At 45.1% G+C, this 13,457-nt stretch overlaps 2 protein-coding genes across 5 annotated transcripts in view; one reads left to right on the forward strand and one right to left on the reverse strand.

Moving 5' to 3' along the window:
- The window catches only part of LOC119221857 (leucine-rich repeat and fibronectin type-III domain-containing protein 4), a 30,504-nt gene extending 25,983 nt beyond the window's left edge, over nt 1-4,521 (forward strand). For all 3 annotated transcript variants that reach the window (XM_037477992.2, XM_062561247.1, XM_062561249.1), the window contains exon 7: nt 1,042-4,521. In XM_037477992.2, coding sequence (XP_037333889.2) covers nt 1,042-2,359 — 1,318 coding nt within the window. In that variant the 3' untranslated portion in view covers nt 2,360-4,521. The remainder of the gene's footprint in view (nt 1-1,041) is intronic.
- Nucleotides 1-13,457, reverse strand: part of pcxb (pyruvate carboxylase b) — a 201,768-nt gene that overhangs the window by 85,906 nt on the left and 102,405 nt on the right. The window lies entirely within an intron of this gene.

Consider the following 13,457-nt stretch of genomic DNA (forward strand, 5'->3'; position numbering starts at 1 on the left):
TGAGTCACACTGGATGGCATTTATAGGATGTAGCTCAAGACTGAAGGGAGCTGGAACGGTTCGCAACAGACGATACAAATAAGCGCTTTGATGTAGCGAGGAGACTGAGGGGGGGAAATAAACGGCGGAACAAAAATCACTGACAAAATATTCATGGCAGCAGCACAAAAATGCAGCAACACACACTTTCTCGCCGTATTGGACGGCAGAGGGCAAAGTCGTACTTATAAGTGAGTTGAGCTGCAGTCTCACACACGCGCGCGCACACACGCACACACACACACACTTCACCCTCGCAGGTCACGTACAAAAACCCACTGACAACGCACCAGTTTTATTCCATCGTGTCTCAAATACAAACACGTGCTACAAACACGTGCGCACACAATGCGGTGAGTGTGTACAAGTAAAAAAATACATAATTCCCACCCCCACCTCTCGACTCTTTCCCCCCCCTCCCCCCCCCACCACAGCCCTCTCTCCCGCTCGCTGGAACACTTGAAATGAGGACATTTTCAAACACTCCTCTTTATTATCCCACGCGAGCACACACTCATTACAGACGCCACGCAGGAACACATTCGCAGTGAAAATGCTATAAATCCCGCACTCACTTGTGATTTTTAAACACGTTGACACGGTCGTGTCTCTAATCTAAACCCCAAAATCTCCCTGCTTCCTTGTAATCATAGCCGTGAACATCAAAACCTAGAATAATGTCTTTTTACTTCTACTTTTTACACACGCCCCCCCCCCCTGCACTCGGAATGAGGAGACTGTTCTCTTTTCATGTTCCCTGGGCACACTCTCCATCAATAGCCTCATTTTCCCTCTCCTCCTCATCCTGCAGTATCCTCTTGCGCCATTTCTAGTCATCCTTTCACCCCCGCCCCCCCCCCCCCCTTTCCTCCGCTTCTTTTTAAATATTCAACCCTTTTTCCTTAGTTCTGCTGTCAGAATATTGTGAATATAGTGAACATTTCACTGCACCAACTGCTTATTTAACTGACCACTCTTTTTATGTCTCTTGTCCTCCTTTAGGATTCTACCTTCGACCAGTGACCGCTTCCTGTTGAAGAACTTGGTCTCCGGGGCGGACTATAACCTGTGTGTGCTGGCCATTTTTGATGACACAATCACATCGTTAGCGGCAACAAAAGTCCTGGGCTGCGCCACGTTCTCCACCAAGGATGTTTACCCAGCATGCCGCTCTCTCCAAGCCCACTTCCTGGGTGGCACACTCACCATATTGGTTGGCGGCGTTGTGGTTGTCACCCTACTGGTGTTCACCGTGGCACTCATGGTTCGCCACCGTGTTTGCAACCACGGCGACCACATGATATGTCACAACAGCAACACTGAGGCGGGAGGCGGGGCCTGCTGCCAGGCTGGAGGAGGCATTGACAAAGGCGGAAACGGCAGCGGGTGCTACCAGTCAAATGGTGCTGGGGACATGATGATGGTGGTCCTGCCCAATGGCCTCCCATCCAAGAGGGGAGACGAAAAGGAAATGAAGATGGACAAAGACAATGAGAAGGACGAAGCTGATCCTGCTTCCTCACTGCCCCCAAAACTTCCTCCACGGCCCAGGCCCAAGCCTAAAGTCAACCTGGAGCAGTTTCTTTCCGCTGGGGGGGTCGTCTCCGCGAAAACAGGGGAGGGATGCGAGATGGCTTTAGTGGTGAGGCAGAGGAAGTTGGAGAAGACGTTGCCGCACACCGAAAGTGACAGAACCCCCCTCTACTACTCCCCTTCGTCCACCCTACCCCGTCAGTCCCACTCCAGGGAGCGCCCGAGAACCCGCCTGGAGCGAGAACTGACCAATCGCGCCAGTTTCTCTCTGGCAGCACCCGTGGGTGACTCAGAGCTGTTGGACTGGAGAATCACTCCCCAAGGCAGGGACCAATGGAACTCCTCACAGGCTTACCAGAGCCCTCTGTCCCCTCTAAGCCCCACTAGCGGGACCGTCAGCAAGCGGCGGCACTCGCTGGACATGGGCTCCTCCGTCGCCCTGGCGACCGACGCAGCCGCGACGGTCGCCAAGCGCTACGGTGCGGTCAACTACGCCAAGCGGCTGAGCGTGATCTGGACGAGGCGGAGCCAGTCCCTCCACGGGATGCTGGTGCAGTGCGCCTCCACCACGAGCACAACCTCCTCGACGGCAAGCGACGACGAGGGCGCCGCGGTCTTTGGGGCGCGGTGCGAGTTCCAACGGGGCTACATCCACGCCTACAACACCACCAACTCCAACTCCAACGCGGGGGTCACTACTGGGAAAGCGGGCAGTGTCAAGGACAGGGGAAAGCGCACGGGGAAGGACGGGCGGAGTGCGGAGGAAATGGAGGAAAGCATTGTGTAGGCAGTTGTGGAATGTAACAAAAAAAAAAAGTTTGGGGGCGGAGTATGGGATCTTTATTTGGAGGAGGTCATCATGGGAGAAATGGAAGGAGCTGGACGGGTAAGAGGAGAGCCAATGGGGATGTTTAGACGAAGAGAGACTGGGTTAAATTGAAGTCTCACTTTTGCAGCCTCTTTGCTTCAGAAAAAGATGGTGGAAAGTGTAGCTGGAGTTCAGGTGAAGACTTTAGAAGAGGTTATTTTAAGCTGATCTAAGGATTAATGGGTGACAAAGATAAGTGGGAAGACAGACTTGACAAGAATAAAGGGAGAGCGGCGGCAACCGAACGTCTGAGCGCTTCAAAATGGTCTTTCAGTACTAAAGGCTGAGCTCAAGCTGGATCATTAAAAATTAAGTGATACAAGATAAAGCGGGAACACAAAAACACAACGTAGAGAAAACTACGCCAAGACAGCGATAGATGTAAGAAAAGACAATGTCAGTGGTATATATATATATATATATATAGTTACAGAGGCATAGTCAAACAGAGGAAGACATCAATGGAACAACAGAACAAAGGTTACGTACAGCGACAGAGATGGCGTGAGCTCAGAGTGGATCCCAGTGAAGACTTTACACTAATAGAAACATACCACTGCTAACAACTCTCCAGGGTCACAACCTGCCAAACAACACTGGATCAAACAGCACCACAACCAGGACTAAGCAACAACAGAAAAGAGATTTGGAAAGCATCGGCCCGGCTCTGTCATGTTGATTTGTTTTCTCGCCAACAATGACGGCCATTTTGAAACTCTTTTCCAAAACCCAATGATTGTGACTTTTATGTGTCCTCTGTTGGCTGGGCAATGATTTTTTGGCTTGCCATGCCTGCGGATTATGGCAGCATAAATACAGAGCCGGGGTGCATTGGACATGATCAATCGATACTGGCTGGAAAGAGCGCGTGCATCACAGGCGTTGTAAAAAAAAAAAACACATTGGGATTACAATGGAGTCAATATGGATTACAAAGTGGAGGAGACAGGGGTGCATGAAGGAACATGTGCTCGTTTGCATTTGTGAAAGAAAAGACTGTACTGGATGTCGGATAATAGTGGACCATGGAGAAATGAACAATGCGAATGGATGCATAAGTATGCATGCTTTGACGGATCAGGGGCAGGGTGTGCGTATGAGTGCCTGTGTGTGTGTGTGTGTGTGTGTGTGTGCACATGTATATGAATGTTTGGCGAGGGGCAAATTCAGTCCGACTCCATCTGTGTTTTTAAAATGTTTAGCGCTTTCTGGTAATGCTGAAAACAAATCAAATGTCAAGAATAAATTAAGAAAAACATTAAGATCAGCAGCGGCCCACCCAAAGTGAAGGAATAAGTTTTCAGTCAAAAAAAATAAATAGAAAACACTATTTCCAGCAATGTAGCATGGTCAGAAAGCGGCAAACGTTGAAGTGGGATTTTAGACTCATTTTTTGTGACGTCCAACTACATTGTGCCACATGGATTCACTTTAAATCCAAACAGTGAATGTTTTCAGAAAGCTGATGAAGAAAAAATTATGTCAGAAGCACCATGGAAGCCACTAATGATATAACCTCTTCTTCGAGACTTTGTAAAACTCATCATGGGAAGGCTATTTCCAATGGCACGGACCACAGACTCTTATAAATGTCTATCAAAGAGAAAATACAAAAAGAAAAAACTCAAGAGTACATATATATATATATATATATATATATATATAGTATATATATAAAACAATGTTACTTGTCGCACCATGTGTTTCTGTTTTTCAAACGTTTTCTGGGGAATGATGTTAGGATCAAGAACAATAAAACGTGTGATGTTTCGTCTGACAAAAACTTTCTACAGATTAGAGCTAAAAAAAAGAAAAGAAATTGCTTATCACAAGACTGAAATAAATCCATTCATGAAGCACACCTGGCACAAGGAAACAACCCAAACCGGCAAGCACAAACACCCAAAAAGGAAAATACATAACAAACGCACATGAAGATACCAATAAAACAGTCAACTACATCGTTAATAATTAATGACTTTTAACCATTACTGTTGATTCCTTTGTTTTGATTTCATTTTGCAAAAGTCAATATTGTTCTCTGGACTTGATATAAATAAAAATGAGATGTATCGAACCGAGATGGACTCATTAACACAAGGGACCAGCTGTGCATCGTGTGTTCACAGACATATGACACAAAAGCATAATGTGTATGTAAAAAGAACCGTCGGCATCATTATTTATCATAATTTATGAAATTATTTATTAAGTCGTGGCAGTTTAGGTCCTCAGCAAGTTCCTAAATAAGATTGTACAACAGGTAAGTGCGATTTGAATCACTAATCGACTGGTTTACTTGGATACGGATGAACAAAAGGCAGCTGGCTCCCTGGTCGGGTTTGAATTGTGAGACTAATGTGAAGAAGACTCCGTAGGGATGAAAATGCTTTGAGCTCACGGCAGACTAGTGAGTCAAAGAGGCTTGGGAGTGCACACGTCTATATGGCAGACATGAAGTGGTTTACTCTACAGTCAGGGGAGTTGATTGCAAGGTGTGTCAGCCACTTAAAAACAGCACAAGAGACTAAAGACAGAAAGACAAGAAATAAAAGAGGAAGCAAACTGAGTGATGAGGGGTGGGTCAATAGTTTTAGGAACAGATGGAATCGCATGCAGAAAGAGAAAAGGCGCAAGTCAACAGAAGACTAAAAAAAGAATGGATTTGATACGACACACAGAATAAGCTGGAGAACTGGAGTGAAAACAAACAGATTGAGTGAGAACAAAAAGCTGTCAGAAACTAATGAATCCTGATTGCGATGCTTTGTTATTACCGACCATATCTGCTAGTTTCTAGAGTTAAACAAAAACATCTTTCGCTGCTCCCCGCAGCAGAGCTAAACTCTAATTTCGCAGCACACTGAAGGCGCAGGCTGGCAGCAATCTGCAACTGAACGGAGGTAATTTAAAAAAAAAAAAAAAAAAGAGTAGCAGGAGAAACGACGGAACATTTGAAGTCATGAACTACAGCAGACAAAAACATCCATGCATTCAGTCATTTTCTTTTTATCCAGGTCCCAGTGGCAACAGGTGCAACATGCTATCCAATGTCATCACACGCGTACCGAGGGATTCCTTTGTCAGATAGAAAAGTTAACACCCCCCCCCCCCAGCATGTTCGGGGTTTGACTTTGGTTGCCATTCCGGTGGGTGTGCCCCAGGGAAGTGTGAGTGAGTTGCAGGGATTACGTTCATTTAAATATCTGTAGTGCTTGTGGAAAACAAAGCCTTACGTCAGTAGAGGGGGGGTTTCTTGTTTTTGCTTGTTTGCATTTCCTAAGAGGCCCTTTGCAGGGGCTGGCCGAATCAAAGATGTGCAGAGAGACAGAACGATGTGAGAATGCAGACTAGAGAGATGGACAAATAGACAATGAGGAGCAAGGGAGGGCGAGGGGAGAATTGAAGGAAGGTCATTGTGTTTAGCTTTTCAGTGTGTTTGTGCGTTTTTCCAACTGAGTGCACTCGCACTGTGCGTGCAAGTCAGTGTTATTTTTGTCACGCAAGTACTTTGCCACAATTTATTACCAGGAAGATACAAGATCCGTTAACCCACGAGAGGATCAAATGAGACGGGGGGGGGGGGGGGGGGGGGACACAAATGGTTACCAAGCTCAGACAGCAGAGATCACTAGCTTAGTGGTAGACAGTGTCCTAATTGGAGGCCATCAACGGGGGACACTAGAGGAAATAAAAGAACAGAGGCGAGGGAGGAAGAGTGCACGTCCCAGGACATCAGGTTAGAGGACAATTGGATTTGAAGCTTGTACGTTTGTAGTTTCTTCAACATTCACCTTTGAGAATGAAAGTCGTGTGTGTGTGTGTGTGTGTGTACGGACTTGCGCGTGACTGAAAGAAAACAGTGCACCAACAACACTGCCGCCTCCTCCTCCTCCTTCCCCCCCACCCTCCTGCTGCTGCTTCTGCTGCTCGCTCTGCGTCTCTCACCACCGAAGGCAAAACCCTGGCCCAATTTGACTAATTAAAAAATTAAATGCTGAGTAACACACGCGTAAACTCACCTTTGAACACTGGCATTCACGGACGTGTGCGTGTAAGCGTGAGGAGGACCTTGTGGCAGCGATGCGCGTGGCCCTGAGAGGCCACGGCGGGCCGGTAGTCAAACTTGCTGACATTTGCAGTCATGATCGAGGCATGATGCGTTTCCCTGCAGTCGTGCTGAGTAACTGCTGACTCGGGGTGCATCGAGGCTCAGCCCCGCGTCGCACTAGAAACCAGTTGGACCAGTTCTGCCAATTGTTGATAAAACACCTAGTTATGATTGGGAAACCAATGACATTTCCATGGCAACCGCACAGCACCGTCGCAAATATGGTGAGAGGAAATGAGTCGAGCTCTTTAGATAAAGCGGCACACTACATAAAAATACTAAAACAGCTGAATAGAGGTCATAGAGGTCATCCCAGAGTTCTTTTAAAACATGACTCAACATGTTACGACTTGGCCGAGGCACAAACTGATTTAATAAGTGAAGACGGGGTAACACACAGGGACAAGACTCAGCTGAGAGGAGACATGAGTATTACTGTAATAAACAAACAATCCGACATCAAAAAACTATTTTTAATGAATTAATGTGAACATATGCTTGATAAAAAATTCAACTAAAATGTTTAATGCCCTGGCATCCCACAAGATTAAACTAAGCTTTCATTTGAATATTAATTTTATTAGCATTAGCATGGTAACTTAATTAGGGCCGGGCCACAGGGACATTTTCTATCACAATATAGAATATAAATTGAATCAAAGAGGCTTTCTCGATATAAATAAATAGTCTAAACAATAATAATCAAAATATGTGATGCTAAGAGTTAGCGTTTCGTATTTGGAGTGATTACGCAGTGGGAGTCACGATACTTCACATATAAATGGCCGCTTCAACCTTAATAGTCAGCGTGATTCTATGAAGCGGGTGTGATGGAGCGAGATTACCATTGTTAAATCAAAAACAAATATACAAAACCTTAATTATTTTCTTCAAGCGGCCAAAAAAACAATTTTCTTCACTTCAGTAAAATAAAATGAAGATATTTCACATGTGACCTTCTTTTACCGTATGGGGCCGGTCGTCTGGCTGGGAGGAGACTTTAAATCTACGGTCGTCTGTCCCATGTTGCTGAGCTCCAGTGACTTATTTTTCACATTTAATCTGTGTGATCCAACATAATTCCAACAGTTTGAACGTCACAGTTTTTTTTCCCCCCTTGAGTTGACAGCTCTGACTTCCGCGTATGTGCTAATGAACTATCATGCAGCTCTATTGTTGGATATTATCATGTTAATGGCGGCATTTTGACAGGGAACAAATCTCGGAACGCGTAGATCCACGACTACCGGGGCACTTTACTGTCGGCAACTGTTGTTAACCGTGCTTGGGTGAAATGAGGCTTGAGTGATGACTACGGATCGACTGTGCAGCTAATGAGAAATATATATATATATTTGTATGGAGCATGTGAGACCGTTACCTTGCCATCAGATTTGATGTGCTAATTCAAAGCAGTGTTAATTGGAAACAAAAGGCGCTTCTTATCCCAGGCTGGCAGTGAGTCTCGAACTCGACGACTCAGCGTAGCATGGAGACGAGGTGGGAGAGAGAGAGGACTGAAAGATAAGGAGATAGAATAGATTGATTGGATATACAAGAGGAGGAGAGAGAGAGAGAGGCATGTAGGGAAAGGTCGATGGAGGCGAGGAGGAGAACTGGAGCACAACGACAGCCGAAGGGAAATTATCGTTTCATAACCGTCCTCTTATCTTGAGCCAATTTTGTCGGGTCCCCAGAAATGCTGACAGACATTGGTAAAAGGAAGCCTGGGCTCAATTAGTGTAAAACTGAGAGCCTCCTGTTAGGGTTTATTGGAAATGTGCTCAGTTTTCATAAACGCCAGCCATACTAGAGACACAATCGGACTCAGCCGGTTTAACTTCCTCCAGGTAAGCAGTTCATTTGATGGCCACCTGCTAGTCAAAGCACCTTGAAAAGGGAATGGATGTGAAAAGAAAATTGACGACAATTAATGCTGAAAAGGGGAACCATGAAGGAGCAACAATGGTCAAACGGTGGTCCCCTTAATGCTTGGCTTCCTCCTCGTTCCCTCCATTCAGTCTAATCAACTCTGTCCTTCACCTCGACCGACATCGAGCGCGATGCCTCGTTAGCTGCACTCGCTCCCAATCGCCGTGTCTCCTTGACCGAAACCTTTGCTTACGTCTCAATAGTTTTGGCTCTTTTGACTGTATGAAAACATCGGTTGGTTCTCTGTCCGTTTTGAGGAATATTAACCTTCTCAGGCGTTTATTCTTTTTGATTCTTTCACTCCCTCTTTTGCCTTCCATATCAGCACTGTCCAATTTACCCACTCATACCATTTAGCGTAACATTTCCTCTCTTCCGCTTTTGTTGTTTCACCCAAATATAGTAACAACAGCTGCTTGAAGAAGGTATATGGACCTGTAGATAATACAGGAGAGTTGACAATTCCAATTTGAAGGATCTTTGCATCGCAATGAAACAGATGGCAGTGTTCACGGCGCTAATTTGAAACACAAAAAAATGAAAACTAGAATGGTATTCATAATATATGCACAGTGTGCCATGTTTCGATGCTATTTGATGTCATTTCATGCCGTAGATTTGGGGGGATGTGTATGTTTTACAATCAAACAATGTTTATGGAAGAGTTTGATTTGTAGTAATTATGGCACACAACTAAACGCTCCTCAGGATTCCCTGGAAAACTTTACAAAGTTTCCCTCAAAATCTGAAGAATCAAGCCTCAAACAACATTCTGTGGAAAATGTTTGGGATGAGCTTTGAACACAAAAACCTTTGAACACAAGCCAAAATGGTTCTGAACTTTTCGTCCAGAGGTTCCTGATTGTATCAAGTAGAACCAATGTATCATTGAGGTTCCCATTAAAAGAGATTACTCCATTAAAAGAGATTACTTCCCCAAAGAAAAGAAACTGAAGAAGCAAGATTAAATCTCGTCAAAATGTTATTTTCTTAAGCAAAAAAAAAAAAAAAAAAAAGAACAGGAAGATGCAGGAACAGAAGATGGTTCTTTTGTTGGACTCCTTTATCCAATGTGCCCTGCAGCACTAGCAGTGCTCTTTTTCATCCCACAGCAGCCTTAGTGTCACCTTGCCCTTCTAAACCAGCTGGTGGCCAGGTGAGTACAAGTTACCCATCAAGCTTTTTGAGTTTCTCCACACTCCGAATGGAGATTGTGAATAGTACTTGTTTGAGGGAAGGATCCTTGGAAGCAATGCAAACTAAATAATTAGCTTGGACAAGCACATGTTATGTGAACGTAAGAAAGGTGTTCATATTGATCTGCTCCTTACATGAACACCACAGAGGTGCTTTTCATCATGTCAGAGGGTTAGTCTGTCTAAACTGCTCTGCATCTTCTTTGCATCATTGTTTAACCAAATTCCATCTCCACGTTTGGCTCTCTCTCTATTGCTCTACAGGGTTCTGTGATTGGTTGCAGTGTATCCATCGCTCTATCTCTTTCACCTGTACGAACTTCCCTTGCTTAACTCGCGTCTCCAGTTTCAAGCGATTCGCTTCACTGACAGGTTTCTCAGAAAACTTTCCCGGCATGTCTTTGCTGCTCGCTGCTCCACTTCTCCATCACTCATGTGTCATTCCCTGCTCTCCATTACCTTTCAGAATGCTCTTTATTTCAGTCTCTTCCTTTCTCGTGTTTGGTCCCAGATATGATTTTGCCCCCCCCACTTTTTTTTCTTCTCAAAGCCCTGCAGGGCCATTCCTGCTCCTCCGTGCTGCTCTCACCATCGCCGCCCACCGCCCTTCTTCACTGTTCTCTTCCTTACCCTCATTTCATCGTTTCTCACTCCTCCTCCTGTCCTCCCCCTGGCAAAGCTACCACCCACTCCTCCGACTCGTCATCCCTGCCGGCTCCCTACAGACCCCTGATCAGAGGGAGAGTAAGACTTTGTGGTTGCTTTTCCGAGAGGACGTCTGCAGGAGATCTTGCTGTGTGTAAGTGATTGCATGAGAGGAGTAAAGAAGGAGTAAGCCACATATCAATGTGAGAACGTAAGTAGAAAAGATGTCCATAAGTGCTCGTCTTCTTCCAGAAGCCAAACCCAAGCAGTAGTCAAGCAGCTTTTGCCCATGTGGATGCTTAGTTAGGGAGGCTAAAACCCAACACACCCACTCCCCTTTCTGGATCAAAACCACTTACTTGGTTTTACCAACGGTCATTGCCCGTGTTTCAACGAATAGCTCAACACTTCCCTTCCGTCCTCTTGGAGGGAACGGATGACTGTCACACTCATTACTCAAAGTAAATATGATCCAGCTTACAGAACAACTTTGCCCCTGGCTCTATTGCTTGTGATTCAACACATTTCGCTGCATTGCTTCTTTGCCTGAGGAAGACCTGTGGGGAGCTGAAAGGTGGTGAACTCAGAATGCTGGATTTCATTTCTTGTTTCATTTGCTCCGGTGTCCAAGCCCATCATCACATGGGATTTAGTGGACATGCACATAACTTGTCTAGCTAAATGCAAGAAGGTATCCCATAACATAGGTGAACAATGAGGTATTAAAAATGATTTGTTTAGGCAGCTGGCAACAATTAGATCTAATATAAAATCCAATTTCCATTTCAATCTGCAAGGAGAAGGCGTGATGGACTCATTTAATAAAAAACTATGCAAGAAATTCTAAAGCAGAACAACGCTGCAGATGTCTGGGGGAAAAACTTCATAAAAATTAGAGTTAAAAGAGAAAATTGAGTTGTTTCACACAATGGGCTGTCACACATCACTCGTGGGGAGGGCTGTAGATACAATATCTGCGGCTTTGTGGGCCGCATATGGTCACACGTTTCATCTTGAGCCGGGGCTGCTTTGATCAAAGCATCGAGTCAACGGGGGGGGAACAGCAAAGCTTTGACGATGTCCCGTTGATTTTCAGCAGCAGAGCCAAAGCAAATGCATTACTTTCACTCCCGTGAAGATTTCAGAGTTTGACTGCACACAGAGATGTCAGGCGCATTGCTCTCTACTGATCATGGAGCTGTTCATGCACACAACCACTTGCTGCAATAAATGCCATTTGCTAAGTAAGAAAAAAAATGCCACTCGACGGGGCGCTTGTAGAGGTAAATAAGATAAACGATGCCTCCTGTCATCATTGCACGTAACATTTTGTTTTAAACTAAACGACTGTAGCTTCATGCGATAACAAAAATGTTGGATGCTGAACGTCCGCTTCTTGAAAACATGAAGCACAGCGTTCTCTCAATAAACAATTTAAAGATTATATACAGAGACTTCAGTTAGTCCATCCTGCTGACTGGCTTTATTCTACAGAAAACAGGAGCCTTCTTGCACCAAAAAATTTCAGTGATGACTCAGCTTAAGTTAATAAAATAATGACATAAAATAATGAACCGCAAAGTAATTTTGAAGTGGCTCAATAGTAATAATATAATCCCAACTGCCTTAGTTACCTACACGAACAGTAACTGATGAAGGGTTGAAAAAAAAAAAAAAAAAGGAGGGTGAGGTTTAATCAGCTTCCTTTTTTGTGCCGCAGCTTGTACAAGGTGTAAACAATGAAATCTATTTTTCTGAACTCAAAACCGATGCCACAGCACGCCTCCATCTGCGGATGGGGTAACAGCGACTACACAATGAGTCACCTCGGCTGAAGGATGCTCACACTTTGAAGAGAGACTTCTGCTGTTTGAGATTCCATTGTTAGATGTGATATAAAAAAGGCAGCTGCTCCCACACACCAGTCAAGAGTTTTTTTTAACAAGCGCATTAGCATTTTGTTAAATATATCATAGTGAGGTTTAGCTCCCTAGAAAGTCGAGCCTGCTGGTCTACTGCCAGTAACCCCATAAATGAACAAACATCAGTGAACCGTGGGTCAACAAACATCTGCAGATTGTGCAACAAGGTCCCCGCACACACTCCACCTTCGTAACCTCGCCGAGCGCCGCTGTACGCCCACCAAGCAGTCGTAGGGGATAGATCCAGCGCTCGCGTCATAGTAAATATAATTGAAACCTCCCGACCACACAGATGGCCGCCTGGGCATCTGCAGCAGTGTGCGATCACTCAGAGAGGTGTAAGTTTAACATATGCACACGAATATATGCGTCGGGGGGGGGGGGACTACTCAGGTGGATGAAAACGTGTCAAACCGCGTTAGCCAACGTCAGTGGCACACGGGAAAAGGTGAGCAGAGGTCCGCCTCCCACTCCCCCACAAACACCGACACTGCAAACATGGAGGTCTATGAGCATCAGATCATGCATGAAGCCTGAAACCCTTCATATTACACATTAGCATGGAGGTCTATGGGCGCAAGAGCAAGCACGAGAACAACATCAGCATTGCTACTGGTGACCAAGAAATGGAATAATGCTGGGAACAGAAAAAAAGAGGCAAAGAATTACAGAAAATAATACCTTTGAACTGCTGAAATGAGAAAAGAAAAAGAAGCCAGGGAATGATAGGAAAATAAAATGAGCATAGGAGACAAAACAAAATGACTGCAGACTTTTCTCTGCATGCACATTATGATGGTTCAAGTGTATTTTAAATGGAACAAACCACAACGGCACCGGCAACTAAGTGGTGCACACCACCCAACTATCGCTGCTTGACCAATTTCATTACACAGTCCAGCACTACCGTGGGATGCTCATCGCAGCCTTTAAAAGAACATCATTTTCCCCTTAAAGAGCCCCAGAGGAAGGAACGAGACGAGAACATTCGTACGGAGGACCTTTATCCGTGTCTGCATTATCCTGCCTCCCCAAAAATGTACAGACCACACTGCCACTGTGCTTCCGTCCACACGGTATTCTCAATCAGACCCCTCTGTGGAACTGAAGGGAGGCAGGGCGCAGTTATTCAGGACAGCGACCCCTTTGGATGCTGCTGGTATCTGACAGAAAGACCCACAGCGACCCCACTTATTTATTGCATCTCATCT

Source organism: Pungitius pungitius, chromosome 1, assembly GCF_949316345.1.
Source record: "Pungitius pungitius chromosome 1, fPunPun2.1, whole genome shotgun sequence".
Classification (NCBI taxonomy): domain Eukaryota; kingdom Metazoa; phylum Chordata; class Actinopteri; order Perciformes; family Gasterosteidae; genus Pungitius; species Pungitius pungitius.